Source organism: Heptranchias perlo, chromosome 5, assembly GCF_035084215.1.
Source record: "Heptranchias perlo isolate sHepPer1 chromosome 5, sHepPer1.hap1, whole genome shotgun sequence".
Lineage (NCBI taxonomy): Eukaryota > Metazoa > Chordata > Chondrichthyes > Hexanchiformes > Hexanchidae > Heptranchias > Heptranchias perlo.
Window position 1 is genome coordinate 11,911,280 of NC_090329.1, and position 18,343 is coordinate 11,929,622.

Here is an 18,343-nt window from a genome sequence, read left to right on the forward strand (position 1 = left end):
GGCTGGAATTCTAGTAAAGAGTGCAGACCATGTCATAAAACCATCAATGGAGGATTTAATTTCCTTATGAGGAAACCTAAGCCATACACTGCATCAGAGATCCATGTACCCTGTAATACTTCCCTTCACAAACTAAAGTTAAACAGTCACAATAACACATTTACGATCTGCTGCCCATCTCATAATGGTTGAAGAATGGTGTAAATTAATCACAAGGCAGTAACCAGAGTCCTGAAGTCACCACCTTGCTCCTTTCTTCTCCGTATTTTATTTTGTATGGATAGATTGTAGGAGCAAAATTCTGATCGTAAAGTTCACATATGAATGCTTAATGCGCTCATACTACATTCCTGTCTGTGCTATTTTTAGGCAGGTGTTAACCTGATTATCTTAAAAGATGCCTAATGCCTGCATAAAAATAGCTCACACGGGAATGTAACACGAGCACATTAAGCATTCATACATGAACTTCACCAATTGGAATTTGTACCCTTGTATGTCTTAACTCAATGCTTTATTAAACATTAAAGGCACTACCGCCAATGGTGGGCGAAGTAAAGAGGGGATGCACAAGAGGCCAGAGTTGGAGGAACGTAGAGATCTCGGAGGGTTGTAGAGCTGGAGGAGATTACAGAGATAGGGAAAGGCGAGGCCATGGAGGGATTTGAACTCGAGGACCAGAATCTTGAAAACCGAGGCTTTGGTGGACCGGGAGCCAATGTAGGTCAGCGAGCACAGGGGTGATGGGTGAACGGGACTTGGTTAGGATATGGGCAGCAGAATTTTGTTGAGCTATGCGGGACCCAGACCCTGTGATGAGTATCGGCTGTGGGGTCTCAGACCCTGTGATGAGTATCTGCTGTGATATCGTTTTTGCAGACGACACAAAAATTGGCCTTGTAGTTGATAGTGAAGAGGATAGCTGTAGACTCCAAGAAGATATCAATGGGTTGGTGGAGTGGGCGGAAAAGTGGCAAATGGAGTTCATCCCGGAGAAGTGTGAGATAATGCATTTAGGGAGGGCAAACAGCAAAAGGGAATACGCAGTAAACGGGAATATATTGAGAGGGGTTGAGGAAGTGAGAGACCTTGGAGTGCATGTGCACAGGTCCCTGAAGGGGCAGTACAGGTAGATAAGGTTGTGAAGAAGGCATACAGAATGCTCTCCGTTATTAGCCGAGGTATAGAATACAAAAGCAGGGATGTAATGATGGAACTGTATAAAACCCTGGTAAGGCCACAGCTGGAGTATTGTGCGCAGTTCTGGTCGCCACATTACAGGAAGGATGTAATTGCTCTGGAGAGAGTGCAGAGAAGATTTACAAGAATGTTGCCAGGGCTTGAAAATTGCAGCTACGAGGAGAGATTGGATAGGCTGGGGTTGTTTTGCTTGGAGCAGAGGAGGCTGAGAGGTGACTTGATTGAGGTGTACAAAATTATGAGGGGCCCAGATAGAGTAGACAGGAAGTACCTGTTTCCCCTAGCGGAGAGTACAAGAACTAGAGGACATAGATTTAAGCTGATTGGTGGAAGGATTAGAGGGGATATGAGGAAAAACATTTTTACCCGGAGGGTGGTGGGTGTATGGAATTCGCTGCCCGAGGCAGGGACCCTCAACTCTTTTAAAAAGTACCTGGACCTGCACCTAAAGTGCTGTAAGCTGCAGGGCTACGGACTGGGTGCTGGAAGGTGGGATTAGAACCTGGTTGTTCTTCGAGCCGGCATGGACACGATGGGCCAAATGGCCCCCTTCTGTGCTGTATCTTTTCTATGGTTCTATGGGTCTCAGACCCCGTGATGAGTACCTGCTGTGGGGTCTCAGACCCTGTGATGAGTACCTGCTGTGGGGTCTCAGACCCCGTGATGAGTACCTGCTGTGGGGTCTCAAACCCTGTGATGAGTATTTTGTTGTGGGGATTCAGGGTCCATCAGGAATATCTGCTTCTAAGGACCCAATCCAACGCAGGTGCTGTGGCTAACAGGTTTACAGACCTTCTGAGCTGATTTGCTTTAAGAAAAATGTTTTTACCAACTTTACTTCATGAACTAGTTTGAGTTTTGGATTATAATACAGTTTATGACAACCTGAGGCCCAGCCAGTTAAGAGTGTGAATTCATTTTAAAAGTTATTTCTTGTGCATGAAGTTCAGAACTTGCAACAGTGAGCAGAATTGCACCTCAATTACATATTGAAATGAAGAACAAAGCAAGCAAATGTTCTTTTTTAAATAACACACACACACTTCCAATGCATAATGTCAACACGACTTACCATCTGACTATTGGGGTTGGATATCCATGAACGGTGCAACACAATTTTACAAAGGAATTCTCCCAAACAGTGTGGGACCTTAACCGGACAAGAAATTCAGCAGCACGGCTTACGGAATCCTCACTGGCTTGTCTCTGCACAGCTGCCCTTTCCTCTTCCTGTTTAACAGATTTCATTGAAAACAGATAATTAAAACATCTCAAACAGACTGCTACAATCTGTGAACTGAGGCTGCCGGTGGACCAGTCAAACTGATGACTTACCATCCTCTGGAGAGCCAGCATGTCCACATGTTCATGGGTAGATCTTCTGAGCCTGGAAATCTCTTCCTCCATCGCCCGTAGTTCGCTGCTATATAGAACTGTTCTTGATCTAGTCTTGTGTTGTCCCTCTTCATCCTCCCTGTCAATCACAAAATGGACATGACTTTTCTAAAGTTTCTATAATTGTTTTTGAGTTTCAGTTTGAACGCAGCCTTTCACAAATTACATTTGTTTGTAAGCAACACATCAACCTGACATTATTCTGTTAACACACTGACATGGTACTACAGGTTCCAGTCCGAGACCAGTAGCTGCTAAGTGACTGCCACAGTTAATTGTACTGCCAGCTCCCACACGAGCTATTTGTATTCCCAGTGCTATCCGAATGCTGATTAATTTTACAAGTAGCAGGGAGCCAACTGTCTCATCAGGTTTCTGCTAACAAACTCAAGATGGCCACTTGGGAACCTTTTATACTTCGCTTTGAGCTGATTATAATTGTAATGCAGCCAATACAAAACCAAAGTATCGCAAGACTCTCTCTGGGGGGGGGGGTTGTCTGACACCTGTGCCTAAAACACACTGGAAAATCAGGGGAAGAACCAACTTATGCCACTAAAACTGTACCATTTCAGAGCTTGTGGATACTATACCACTAGAACCCCCTCTCCTTCTCTCCCTTGATTTGTACATAAAGGCATTTCTGTACCTTTGAGGGAATTCTAAACATGTAAATAAGTGAAATAACTAAAATAACTAATTCAGTAAATCAAGAATTATATTAGAATTTATTTTCAAACCATTGGATAAATCTTGTTCACCATTAAATAATTTTATAGGTGGTACAGAATAATTTAATCATTAAAATAAACAAAATCATCCTTTTACAAAGGGCATGCTGCCTCCAGTTTCCCTCCCTCTTCTGCAGTCCCACAAGCACTAGGCACTCTCTGGTCCATGTAGCCATCAACCGTACTTAAGCCTAAAACAGTAAACCCCGGAAATTGTGCACCACTGCCCCTGGCACAGGGTCTCTCTCGAAGGGAGAATCGGGTTCAGAGGTTAGTGCTCCCAATTTTCAGAGCCTTCAATTTTACCATCTGCCGCTCCGGGAGTGCAGCCCCACCTGGCCGATTCCACGGTGCGGTGAGGGGCAAGTGCCGTATCGGGGAATCAGCCTTGTCGTGTGAAGGTAATGTCTGCACGGTGTCTATAATAGCATGTTAATATAATGCATTGATATACCTGATCGTAAATAGAGGCACAGCGTATTCAGGAACTTCATATACGACACATTGACAGATCCTCTTAGCACGAGGACTGTGTCTGGAAGATTCAGATGTGGTTGAAGAAGTGTGAAGTTCTGATGTAGCCCTTAAAAAGTTGAAAAGAAAGCAAACATACTGTTTAAACATAAGAAGCAAGATAAAGCATCTAATCCTAAACCCAAAAACCCAAATTACAAAAGATGCTACTGCTACCTCAATTAATACCAGAGACAGTAAAACTGCTACCATATATTTGCTTCATTCTGAAATGTGACCTTTGTTGACATAACTAAAGGGATTCTTTCTTCTATGGCTAATTATACGCTCATTTTTGACATACACATCTACACTTCAACGTGTCAAAAGTATTTTTTTTAAAAAAGAGAAAGCAAAGCAATCATTTCACGCTGGTTTCTTCTGACGTGGAGCCAGAAATTCACAAGTCTGAAAACTTCCCTCACCAACAACAATTAACCTGCAATTGACCCGAGGATGTGCATATTTAAAATTAGTCTTTGCGATTTTAAAGGGACAGGCTAAATTGCTTACGGTTCCATCATGACAACAGAATAACACATTGTACGCAGAGTGAAAAATGAGGTATGGATGAGGAATTTTTTGGTGGTCAAGAACAATGGCTTTGCGACAGTACATTGGTATAAATGTATCAGAAAATAAGGAAGAACATAAGAACATAAGAAATAGGCGTAGGAGTAGGCCATATGGCCCCTCGAGCCTGCTCCGCCATTCAATAAGATCATGGCTAATCTTCGATCTCAACTCCACTTTCTTGCCTGATCCCCATATCCCTTGATTCCCCTGGAGTCCAAAAATCTATCGATCTCAGCCTTGAATATACTCAATGACCGAGCATCCTCAGCCCCCTGGGGTAGAGAATTCCAAAGATTCACAACCCTCTGAATGAAGAAATTCCTTCTCATCTCAGTCTTAAATGGCCGACTCCTTATCCTGAGACTATGCCCCCTAGTTCTAGATTCTCTAGCCAGGTGAAACAACCTCTCAGCATCTGCCCTGTCAAGCCCTCTCAGAACCTTATATGTGTCAATGAGATCACCTCTCATTCTTCTAAGCTCCAGAGAGTATGGGCCCATTCTACTCAATCTCCCCTCATAGGACAACCCTCTCATCCCAGGAATCAACCTAGCGAACCTTCGTTGCATTGTCGCTAAGGCAAGTATATCCTTCCTTAGGTAAGGAGACCAAAACTCTGCACAGTACTCCGGGTGTGGTCTCACCAAAGCCCTGCAAATTGCAGCAAGACTTCCTTACTCTTGTACTCCAACCCCCTTGCAATAAAGGCCGAGATACCATTCGCCTTCCTTCTAGCTTGCTGTACCTGCATGTTAACTTTTTGTGCTCCGTGGGCTGAAGAAGAGCCCATTCAGCCCATTAAACCAGCTCCTTCCATTCACCTGTCCTCTCATGGAATCTACCAAAACTATTTAATCTCCTGAGGAAAAGTTCTGCAAAAATGCTCCCTGATCACCAAAGGTACTCATGCAAAACTCAAGAATATTCATCCATCCATCCCCATGTTTCCACAATTCGAGCAAAGCTGAAACCATCCGTAGACATTTCGGCTCACATCCTGGTCCCAGTAACTCAGTGACCATCACGTCCAGCTGAACATCTGATCGCCTTAGTCTATTATTATCCCTATAACCTGCACCCAGAAACTATCCAGTTTCCTTTTGAAAGAAGCAATCAACACAGCATCAATCTCTTTTGCTGGGACACATAATCGGAAAAAAAAATTCTCGTCTCGATAGAGATTTGTTATTTTGACACCTGGGCCTCTAACTCTATGCTCGCAGACCAACACAAGTAGCCTGCTTACATCTACATCACCTAGGATCTAATGATCGTGCTCCACATTTTTTCTCAGTAGTCGATTCACCACCAGAAGTGCACTAGAACTGTTCTTGAATCCAAATACCGAGATGAACCCACACAATTTTCCTCAGCGCACTATCATATATTCGAGGTGGGCTCCGGGCATTATTAACACCCTCTCTAGACATCCCGCCTCTGCAAAGGAGGATATTCCAATGCCGTTGCAGCAGCTGAAAGGACCAAGGAATCCACTTTGTGTCTGTGACCCTGTGGCTCAATGCAATGTCTGCGGCTGGTGCACCAAGCCCACATTTTTTTAAAGACTCTTCAGTTGAGGTAGAATCCAGCAATGGAATCTAGCTTTCAGGCCCTGAGGAAAGGAAGCTATGAAGGGTATGATCCAGGCCTGTGGAGAAGGTGGCTTTGACAATGAGTGCCACCCCACCCTCATTAACGATTTCCTACTGAAATCTGGATGGTATTCCACAAGATGTCATGAAGAATGACTTCACACTCTCTACCTTTTTCTTAAAAGAGGAATGTCCCACAGCCAAAGACAAGGCAGTACCTCCTCAACTACCAAGACTCTTGCTGCAAATTACCAACCGCTTCAGAACTAGAAATAAGACTACAGTTGAAAGAACACACAAGAGTACGCTCCAAGGGGAGACATGGTGGCCTTAAGCAATAGGAAGGTTCTCAGATTTTTTTTTTGCCAGTGAGATGTTTTTGTCACTGATGGGATGTATGCAGAATAATTTAGACAAAGGTAGGGGAATGCCTCTGTGAAAATGATCTCCATATTGGAGCCTTGGAAGTTGTGTCAGCCAGTGACTGAATTGAATTTGTTATCAAAAAAAGGGACCCAAGATGGCAGGGCTCATTTGACAGTCGCTTTGCATCTTAGTTGTCTGAAGGTCTCCCTTATGAGCTGTACCTGCAGCTGTTGCAACTTAATTATTGCTTCATGAGGGAGGCACATCCTTCCAAAGCCTTGCCAAAGTCATGGTGAAGCAACCCATCTACGTATGGGGAGGCATAAGTACCAGTGGGTAGAGGCCAGAGGCCAGAGGTTGATAATAGCACCCATTCAACTTGACAACCTTGCAGTGAGCCTCCTGATCCTTCTTCTTTTCCTCCTCAATGCAGGGGAGGACTAAGGGAAACCCCGTTGGTTCCTGAGACCTAGTCCACAGCCACAAGACTTAGAAAAATACTTTTAAAAGACTTATAATAATTTACAAACTCTTACAGGTACTTTCTAAAAAAATTTTTTAAAGGAACTTAAAGAAGGGTTTAACAAATTCTTAAGGAAACTTTACAAGAAAATTGAAACCATCTTTAAATAATACCAACAAAAAAAAACATTCTTATCTGGTCCTATGGCCTTTAGGAATGGAACATCTCTGGTTTGCCACAAGCAGGCCTCAATGTCTCTTCCCCTAAAGCGAATGTACCTCTGGCGGCTACTGTGTGGTAAGTGAGGGTAACGTGGCGCGGTGGCAAACCCTGCCCGTTTACTGTCATTTACATGCCATGGTGGGGGGGGGGGGGGGGGTGGGGAGGAGTGCAGTGGCCCAAGATGTCCTCTCCAGCAGAACCCGAGGAAAAGCCAACAGTAAGATTTTAGGGCAGAGTCATGGTATTGGGCCTTTCTCTTGTACCCACCTCCCACCCCCACCATGATTTTCCTTGATTGACCACCGTGGGTACCACCAGAAAAAGGGCAGCGTAATGCAGAAAAACATCCAGCCACTTGTCTCCATTGAAACCAAGTTTAGGTCTTTGAATCTCTCATAATTTAGACTCCTAAGTCCTACTGAATATCGTGCACTCAGAAAATGAAGCAGTCCATGCCCGCATGCAGCAAGACCTGGACAACATCTAGGCTTGGGCTGATAAGTGGCAAGTAACATTCGCGCCAGACAAGTGCCAGGCAATGACCATCTCCAACAAGAGAGAGTCCATTCAACTCGCCTTGACATTCAATGGCATTACCATCGCCGAATCCCCCACCATCAACATCCTGGGGGTCACCGTTGACCAGAAACTTAACTGGACCAGCCTAATAAATACGGTGGCTACAAGAGCAGGTCGGAGGCTGGGTATTCTGTGGCGAGTGACTCACCTCCTGACTCCCCAAAGCCTTTCCACCATCTACAAGGCACAAGTCAGTAGTGTGATGGAATACTCTCCACCTGTTTGGATGAGTGCAGCTCCAACAACACTCAAGAAGCTCGAACCATCCCAATTGGAAATATATCGCCGTTCCTTCATTGTCGCTGGGTCAAAATCCTGGAACTCCCTACCTAACAGAACTGTGGGAGAACTTTCACCACACGGACTGCAGCGGTTCAAGAAGGCGGCTCACCACCACCTTCTCAAGGGCAATTAGGGATGGGCAATAAATGCCGGCCTCGCCAGCGACGCCCACATCCCATGAACGAATAAAAAAAAGCTCAACATAAGACAAGTAAAATAATTACTGAACAATCCGTATATTCTAACAAAAGAACATCTCCTTTATGCAGATACATAGTGTAACTCATTATATGAAGCACTGAGTCATTTCAATACCATAAGGTGCTATTTTACATCGAATTTACAACACAGAAACATGCCATTCGGTCCAAAAGGTCTACGCTGGTGTTTATGCTCCATACGAGCCTCCTCCCACCCTTCTTTATCTAACCCTATCAACATATCCTTCTATTTCTTTCTCCCTCGTGTATTATCCAGCTTCCCCTTAACGTATCCATGATTTAATGTTCGTATTATTTTATCAGACTTGGATGTTTTGCCAAAAATGTGTGACAGCAAGAGTGACAGTGAGATCCCAAGTTGTGTAGCTGTCTGTGAACACTGCTGTGCATTAACTCAGCTGTTTGTTCACCTCGCAGATCCTGGAACTAATTGAGGGAATACAGTGACACTTGCTAAACTGCATTTGATTTCTTCTAAAAAGTCTTGCATACAGTACGGAACATAAAAACAGGCAAGGAAGAGTAAAGTACAATGTTACAAGAGGCTAATAATGGATTCGGCTGATCTTGTAAACTATGGACGGGAAGTGTGAGTAGTATATGACGGTCATCAAAAACCCCATATCAGATGACAGCTTTGTAATTCATCCTTCCATTCCTTTCAATTCTATATATAATGTTCAGAATCAAACATTATTCAATTCAAAAAAAGACAAAGTGCTTGACGTATGTCACAGCTCAGTAATCACATGCAAACTGGGAGATATTTTTTAAAGTTGGAGTGAGACTTTTGGATTTGCTTTAGAATTCAATTTGGATGTAAATCAGAGGTCACTGCAACTGGCAATGCTTGAAGAGCCGCACTGCTGTGGAATGAGGTAGGTTTAAGGAGGCTGCGAGTCGAAGCCAGGTGTCGAAAACAGCTGAGCGGGTCTACAGCATGTGGCAATTCAAGCACCAAGCCCAGGACAGCTGCACCACTCACTGCAATCGCAGCAGTGCAGCTTCCAATAGAACCCTGTCTCCAAGTATATCCGAACCTTTTATTGGGCTGGATCACTTTGATGGCTGCAAGTATGGCAGCTTTCAGGCTCACTGCACACTCTTCCTTCGGGATAAAAAGAAAGAGCCCGCACCGGAATGCAATGCCCTTCTGGTCCATCCAGCCTGTCCTGCACAATTTGTGATATCTTGTGCGTCACAATATATACAACCCCATGCTCACCCGAAACCATGTGATCTCCTGGGAGAGGCGAGAAACCAAATTTAAAAATCCCAGGCCAATTCGGGGGAAAAAAAATAATTTGGGTAATTCCTCTCCGAATCCTGGTTGTAAAGGGGCTACAAAGCAACCCCTAGAAAGTTCCGTGTTCAGGCAAGGATGGCAGAAGGAGACTTCTGAGCCTTAATCAGGGCCAGATTTGTCTCCTGGTCTAATTTTGGTCGCCTAAGGGGGGAGTCGGAGAGGAATTTTCCAGATTTTTTTTCCTAATTGGCCTGGGTTTTTAATCTGTTTTTCGCCTCTCACATGGCTTTCGGGTGGGGTGGGGAGTGCATATATTGTGATGCACAAGGTATCACAGTTGTGTGGGACAGGCTGGATGGTCCAGTGGGTCTTTTCCTGTCCGTCATTGTTTGTATGCTCGTAGGTTAAACGCCATCTATTCCAAAATTGGATCTAGTAGAGGCCAATGGGCCACCCATTGTGGAACCCACTTGATTTTCCTCCCATTGAGTTCAATGGTTTCTGATAAAGACACTGGGAGGTCTGTAACAGGAGCCCGGGGTGACCATGGATTTTCCCTCTCCCTGCGGAAAAGTTGCTGGTTTCCAAAACGAGACTGGGGATTTATGTGGAGAAGTACAGGCAGGAATCCACATCCTGGTACTCTGTGGCTTGGCACACTAATATATCAACGCACTGGAGGGAATTTTAACCCCCAAGAACGGGTGGGTTGGGGCCGGGTGGGTCGTTAAAGTAATTGATTTTTGGAGCGCGACCACAACCCGGCTCCAATGCGCCCACTTCCGGGTTTAACGGAGGCGCGTTTGAATGCGTGCAAATAATCTACACGCCGCAGTGGGGATCTTAATTAGTTCAGGCGGGCGGGTAGTTATTGCATCAGTTAATGTCCTTGTGAGACGTTAATTAGGTCTTTTTAAATTGAATGTTACTGACCTTTAAATTTAACGCTCATGAACCTCGCCAGTGAAAAGGTGATGAGAAGGGTCGGATTATGCCCTTACTGCACTGCTTTTGTGGGCCAGGAGGAGCAGGAGTGTTTCCTCCAGGCTTAACAAGCTTACCTGCCATGATCCGAGCCTCGCGATCAGCCGACCTCCCCTCCGATGTCCGAGATCCCCCCGATGGCCGAGACCCCACCCCCGATGGTCGAGACCCCCCCCCCATGGCCGAGACCCCCCCCCCATGGCCGAGATCCCCCCCACCGATGGCTGAGATCCCCCCCACCGATGGCCGAGATCCCCCCCCCCGATGGCCGAGATCCCCCTCCCCGCCGATGGCCAAGATCCCCCCCACCCCGATGGCCGAGTTCTTACCTTCCCCCCTCCGTCCCCTCGCAATCAGCCCCCCCATACAAACTCCAAAGATCCGGTTCTCCCCCCGACCTCCCCCATTCAACCCCCAAAGATCCCGATCTCTCCCCGACCCCACCCCCCCATACAAACCCCGAGGACTCTCCCCAGCTGCCTTCCCACCCCATAGGCAGCCGGCCTGTCAATCAGGCTGGCTGCCGGCGCGAAACCCAAAAATAACATTTTTATCCTTCAATGAAGTTGCGATCGCAGATTCCGACCTGCCAACTTCACCTCCGGGTTACATGTCGGATAAACTGCGCCCCCCCCACCTCCGCTCTCTTCCTGACTCCATGTCAAAATCCAGGCCACTGTGTCACTAGGGCGTCCAAGCAATACCCATGGGCTTTCTAACATCTCATATGCTCTCATACTATGACATCTGTCATGCTGTGTCATTACTCTTCTGTTCGTACACAGTTGCTGTCTGGTTATTGAAACAATTCAGTCGTACAATACACTTAATGTGCTGTGACAAACCTGGGAATCAAGAAGTGTGCAATTATGTGATTGTTGACAATGATAATATTGTGATGCCAAACCAAATTTGTCAATTCATTTTTTTACTTGAAATAAAGTTAAAATACAAAAGTGAAAACTGCAGCTGTGGAAGGGACATGTAATTATTGGAGAATGGGCAGAGAAGATCAATAAGCATGATTCCAAGTGTGGGGACTGGGGTGTTGAGTCATGAGAAAAGGTTAAAAATCTCAAGCTCCACAACCTGAAGAGAATACCTGCACGGAGGAGATCATTGTCGTATATATTAAGTGACTGAGATAAGGGTAATAGGGTCAGAAGTCAATGATAAAGAAGCTTGTGAAAAGTAGATTTAAATCAGACACTAGAAGGAACTCCTTCATTTAGGGATGTATATCTTTGTCCCTCCTAGTGATTGACAGCTGCCAGGTATTGCCAGCTGTATTGTAAAGAATAATCCTCACAAAATAATTTTGCAAGATCATCTACCAGCCAACTGCTCTGAGACTGCCCAACTCATTTCACCTTACTCTGTATCTGGTTCAGGTGGAAAGATGGTCCAGTGCTGCTCACCTTTTGCTGGCGCTGCTTTTGCTGGTGTACTGCTTGACAAGGTGTCGGCTGTCGATGCTGCGGTAATTGTAGTCATAGTGTTTGTGTTTCTTTTGGTAAAATGGCACTACCTTTGTTGCCATGGTGATCAAATGTCTTTACCCAAACCTGCAGACAAAAATGCATACAAATTATTATTTAAGTTAGTATACTGAAAATACTGAGTTGCACAAAAGTACACACAATTTGAGAAGTGGAACGTCTTAATATAAGTCAGAGGAGATGATTCTTTTATTTAAAAAAAAAGTGTAATTTTTGCGCAATTTAATTTATCTTGATAATGTTTTATTGAAACAAGAAATTAAGTTTAGGGAATCAATCCTTCAAACACACAGTTCCATCTATATCTGCCTGTCTCAGTCAGGAAGAAGGACGGGAATCACAGGGAGTGCTCTCCCATCTCTAGAATAGGCAGCACCATGTAAACGATAAAAATGGCCTCCAAGATACTCCATGATTCTTTGTGATCACTTTGTCCTCCCTCCAAGAATTTCAGTGGCGATTTGTTGAATGGAATTTGGCACAACAGGAGAGAGGAACAGCAAAACCACAAGAAGAAAATGAACCAGAAAAGGCATGCAACCGCAAAACAAGAGAGGATAGCAAAGGAAAGCAACCCGAGAGTAAATAATAAGTTAGTAACATCTCAGTAAAGCCTTAGATTCAAATAAAACTGTTCTGCACTCATGAATGACAAGCGATGAAGAAAAGTCTGAAGACAGTTCCATTATTTCTCTACATTGCACTGGGAAATATGCAGGAGAAATAATAAAAACAGAGGGAAATTCAGGAAAAGAAACCTGACACACATTAAAAATCTGATAAGGATTCTCGAGCATTGCACATATGATGCTTGTCCCTTTATCATGCTCTGCTGGAGAACAGGGTAGCGTAATTATGATTATATTTTAATTTGAGAAATTGTTTGTGGTGGAATTACAATATTACCAATTTTAGCAACAAAAAAATAAATTTGACCCTTCTAACAGTTGCTGATTCAGAATCAATTAACTGTCTCTATATATTCTTCTGCTTGAGAACTTGACAGGAGACTACAAAAGCATGGTTATCGAATGTTTGTTTTCTGCATTGCTACAAACCTCTATCATCAGAGATGATAGTACTTTATGGTTTGATATAATTATTGCTTTCTCAAAGGGTCTGATTATTATCCATTCGTTTGTTGAAATCTAAGTGACTCCTAACAGGCGTTTCACCAGTTTGCTCAGATATTGTTATTGAAACTCCATAATTACTTCTCTTACTGTGACACTTAGTTCTTGCTTTGTTAGATGAAATATGACAGCTTCACAAGTATAAGTCACTCTAAAATGTCCTGCCTTAATCTTTAATATAAATGTTATCTGAACTATTACCTCTACAGCATGTGTGTGGCATAAGGCAGCTTGTGCTGATGCGAAGTACAAAGGCTGATGTCAGTCAGTGTAACAGTAAATGTCAATCAGAACTTAAAATATGGAGTTACAAGAAAATTCAGGTTATAACAAAACAACGGCAGTAGATTCTTAAAACTTAAGGAAACTTTTTATTGTCTTATTTTATTATTTTTATTGAAAATTGTTATTGTATTATGATTTTAAAGAATACTATATAAATTCATATTTGCAAATGTACACAGAAAAGTACAGATGAAACTTGCAAATTCTGTGAGATATATTCAGACCAATGACAAGAATTATGCTGCTTCTCCCCGAGAAAAAAATATTTGATAAGAGTGAAGGATGATTATTTAAAGGGGAGGGGAGAGCAACCGAAATGCAATTGAGTAAAGCGGCAGCAGGTTAGATCTGTGGGTATTCTGGGCTGTCGGCCCGAGATCATTAGCTACAAAACCGACTCACAGCCAGCAACAACTGATTTACCCTGTCTGGCTGGAATCGTATTCTTGTGGTCAGGAAAGGACTGTGTGCAGATGTGCTTCATTCCTGGCCCATATATTTTAACAGTATGAAAGGGGCATCGTCTTTCTCAAAACATTTTTTTTAAAGTACTGCTAAGTTTATAGATTGCCCAGGAGGTGCAATGGATCCCTGAGCTCTTTTGAAACCTGGCTTGACGCTACAGTGGAGCCATACTTGGTGAGGTATCAAATCCAAGTGCAGCTGGACAGCACCCCCCACCCCCCAAAGGGAGTCTCAGACCACTTCATGGTGATGCTAAAGTGTCAGCGTAACTGGACAGTAAGGGGTTAGACTGATATCTCAAAAGCGTCAGCTTTGGTGCTTAAACCCATATCTTACATATGAAAGCCTCATATCTAGCACACGTACAACACAACTCAGATGCCACACTTCCAAACGTCAAAAGTATGCACAGAAAAAAAAGAGAAGGAAAGTCATTTCCTGCTGTTTTTTCCAGCCTTGATAATCTGACCTCCACCCAAGGGCTTCTACCAGGACTTGATCAGCACCTACCAAGCCTCAGAAAGATCCTCAATAATTAACCTCCAGCAGCATTTGCTCATTGAGACCATTTTTCCCCAAAGGTAGGGGAGTCTATAACGAGGGGGCATAGATTTAAAGTGAGAGGGGAGAGATACAAAAGGGTCCAGAGGGGCAATTTTTTCACTCAAAGGGTGGTGAGTGTCTGGAACGAGCTGCCAGAGGCAGTAGTAGAGGCGGGTACAATTTTGTCTTTTAAAAAGCATTTGGACAGTTACATGGGTAAGATGGGTATAGAGGGATATGGGCCAAGTGCAGGCAATTGGGACTAGCTTAGTGGTATAAACTGGGCGACATGGACATGTTGGGCCGAAGGGCCTGTTTCCATGTTGTAAACTTCTATGATTCTATTTTCCCACAAGGGATGCCTCAGCAGCAGCTTTAAAGCAACAGGCCAGATTAAATGCAGTTCCATTTTAGCAGCTAAACATCACAACTGTGCTCCATATCCCTGACTACATGTGAGTCATGCCATGGGATATCAGTTAGCTACCTGGTCCAGCACATCCCCTCCCTGCAACACATCTTTCTCCAGCTGCCTATTTCAGTATAGTCACATACTCAGTTTTCAGTAATGAGAAAAGAGCTAGTCTTTGCAGCGTACCCCACCTGTAAACATTATGCAAATCAGTTCCATCATTAATTACTGTTTACATAATAGCCATAATATTTGATTTGGACCACTCCTTTTCCCATCAACTTTCTCTCCATCCATCCTCGCCAGCAGATGCTGACTCCTCGATAGTTCACAGTTCCTTCAATTTCTCACCTAGGGAGCTAATCTTCACATATGAAGCTTAGACAGTGAGCATTACAGTCTATTCATTGGGTTGGGGAATCACTGCCAAGCTCAATCCTACCCTCACCTGATGTTCATCAGCTTCCAGCAAGGGTTGCTGCCTAATGATCAGGAGCAGGAACACTGGCTGATTTGCCTTCTCCCAGCTCAGGGGACAATCGTTATACCCTGGCTTAGATCAGCTAACAGTATAGACCAAGAATTGAACTTGGGATTTGATACATATGACTCAGTTATTCACGGTCTGAACCATTGGGCATGGAGCAATTTACAAGACACTGCTTTACTGCCTACAAACCAGCTGGTAGATGCAGCTTAATCCCTTCCACACTTATCTTCAGTATTAGCAACTTTTTTTTTTAAAAAGCTGCTTTTTAATACAATTATTGTCAGTGTTATTCTGATGCATTGGTAGAAAAATCTGGGATATTTTAGTTCAAATGTTGTCTCCAGATGATCGATTGGTGTTATTCTGTGAAGTGGTGACCCTGTCACTGGCTCAGACACCAGACTGAGGCCATTCATCTGGGAAACCCAACTAACGAAAGTAACAAAAGCAAAATACAGCAGATGCTGGAAGTCTGACATAAAAACAGAAAATGCTGGAAACTCTCAGGAGGGAGAAACAGAGTTAAGGTTTCAGGTTGATGACTTTTCATCAACACTGGAAGACACTAGAGATGAACAGCTTTTAAGCAAGTACAGAGCCAGCGAAAAGGGGGCAGGAAAAGAACAAGAGGGTGGCTACAAGAGCAGGTCAGAGGCTGGGTATTCTGCGACGAGTGACTCACCTCCTGACTCCCCAATGCCTTTCCACCATCTACAAGGCACAAATCAGGAGTGTGATGGAATACTCTCCACTTGCCTGGATGGGTGCAGCTCCAACAACACTCAAGAAGCTCGACACCATCCAGGACAAAGCAGCCCGCTTGATTGGCACCCCATCCACCACCCTAAACATTCACTCCCTTCACCACCAGCGCACTGTGGCTGCAGTGTGTACCATCCACAGGATGCACTGCAGCAACTCGCCAAGGCTTCTTCGACAGCACCTCCCAAACCCGCGACCTCTACCACCTAGAAGGACAAGGGCAGCAGGCACACGGGAACACCACCACCTGCACGTTCCCCTCCAAGTCACACACCAGCCCGACTTGGAAATATATCGCCGTTCCTTCATCGTCGCTGGGTCAAAATCCTGGAACTCCCTACCTAACAGCACTGTGGGAGAACCTTCACCACACGGACTGCAGCGGTTCAAGAAGGCGGCTCACCACCACCTTCTCAAGGGCAATTAGGGATGGGCAATAAATGCCGGCCTCGCCAGCGAACGCCCACATCCCATGAACGAATAATAAAAAAAGAAAGTCACATACACGGTGGGAAAAAACGCGGGCAAAAAAAAACGTGGCCGTAAATCGAAAAGTATTCCCCGGGGTTAACAGCTGCACTTTCTATATCTGAAATATAAATGTTGTAAACTATTGTCCATAAAAGAAAAGTGTCAAAACGTAGCACGAGGAGTGACACCCAACTCTGGGGTGAAGGGTGGCGTCTTGTCAAATATGCGCACGCGCGAACTTGTTGCCGGCACCGCGCGTGCGCGTACGCATTCTTGTTGCCGGCACCGCGCGTGCGCGTACGCATTCTTGTTGCCGGCACCGCGCGTGCGCCGTTGACTCGCGTGCCTGTGGATAGTCACTGGGTGAAAGTCAAAGCCCGAAGTTGGATTCAGTGCAAAAAAAAAATCATCCAACTCAAACCAAAGGGGGTGCATCTTAACCGGGCGGTCAAGCGAAATCCCAACAAAAGGAACCTCCTCAAAAAGCAAACTTAATTTCAGAAGCGAAAGTTACTCTCTGCCCGGTCACAGGGTGAATATTAAGAGTGAACCCTTCAATATCCCGGCCCTCGAGGGCTCCTCTCCTTGTTAAACATTATTACCGAATGAAATCGCCTTCCAGCGCCCCCCACCCCCCAACTAGATCACCTTGTCAACAACTGGCTGCAGAGGATTGACTGACAATTAAACAGATGTTGCCAGTAGTTCTGCTCCTTTAACCACCCAGCTCAAAACGACTGATCCCCAATCCGCTTTAGCTTGGGTTTTTTTTTTGCAACAAACCCACTTGTTGGCCGGAGTCCACCCATTTGCTGGCATTGGTCGCTGTGCATTTCAACAGCTCCATCGCTAATGGGCTCAGCTCTAGGGATATGGTGGGGGTGGGGGTGTCTGAGGAATTATTATTAGCGAACAGCAACAGCTACTAGGAATTCAGAGGAGCCTTGTAACTGCCAGCTGTCTAAATCCACAGGGATAGCTCGTTACATATTGCCCATATCAAAGTCAAATATCGTGCATGCAAAGAAAGTTGCAATTGCATTTGACAAACTTCTAAATGCACTTGTTAACAGAGTAATCCATCAAATAAAATTAAAATAGGTAACACATTAAATAAAATGAAAAGTAAATTAATGGACCCATTCGAGAACAGCCTGTTCCATAGTAAGAAACGAATCGTTTTTGGGCAGTAAATGGGATGTATTTTCTGACACGCAAAAAAAAAAATCAAAAGTTGAAAGCTCAGGGATTCTGATCACACACTGTAGATTATCTGCTTTCTACCTCACCGTCGGTCTTAACGCGAAATTAGAGGGGAAAATACTCACCGAAATGTCGGGAGAGTCGCAAGGTAAAGGAGGATCAGCCTTCCCAGCCGTGAGGGTCCGGCTGATAAAAGCAAACATAAGACTCTGGGTGAAGGAATGCTCGTTCAGCCAGCGCCCCTTTTATGGCCAGACACGCCGTTATATATAGAATCGCCCGTGTTACGTTGTTACAATATCTGATTCATATTTAACGATTAGGTGCATATATATATATATATATATATAAATATATTAAAAAACATCAGCCATCGCCTACAGCCTAATATTCATGCACTTTAACCAGGCTATCCCAACTGTGCTTTAACTGTAAACTGATCCCTCCCCAGCCAGTGATTAAGCCTTGCTTACATCTCCCAGTTACTTTTTAAGAGCTTGTAATGATTATCTGCAAGGGATCTGGAGTATTTGTACTGACCCCGTGTGAGAAAATTATTGTAATGATCTCTGAGAGACTGTTCAGGGTTCTTTGCGACCATTTAAGGGCTTCACAAGACACCAGCACACTATCTAACCACCATCTATCTGTATCTCAGATTGGGGACAGATCACCCATATAAAACCTCTCTATAATAAGTTATTTCCTTC

General features: G+C 44.3%; 1 protein-coding gene across 3 annotated transcripts in view; it reads right to left on the reverse strand.

Moving 5' to 3' along the window:
- The window catches only part of myom2b (myomesin 2b), a 154,830-nt gene extending 136,783 nt beyond the window's left edge, over window positions 1-18,047 (reverse strand). The window contains exons 1-5 of one of the 3 annotated variants that reach the window (XM_067984018.1): window positions 17,759-18,047; window positions 11,789-11,935; window positions 3,781-3,909; window positions 2,536-2,674; window positions 2,273-2,430 (exon numbers count right to left, since the gene is read on the reverse strand). In XM_067984018.1, coding sequence (XP_067840119.1) covers window positions 2,273-2,430; window positions 2,536-2,674; window positions 3,781-3,909; window positions 11,789-11,910 — 548 coding nt within the window. In that variant the 5' untranslated portion in view covers window positions 11,911-11,935; window positions 17,759-18,047. The remainder of the gene's footprint in view (window positions 1-2,272; window positions 2,431-2,535; window positions 2,675-3,780; window positions 3,910-11,788; window positions 11,936-17,758) is intronic. The other 2 variants (XM_067984016.1, XM_067984017.1) reach the window with 2 other exon arrangements.
- Window positions 18,048-18,343: the final 296 nt, after the last annotated feature.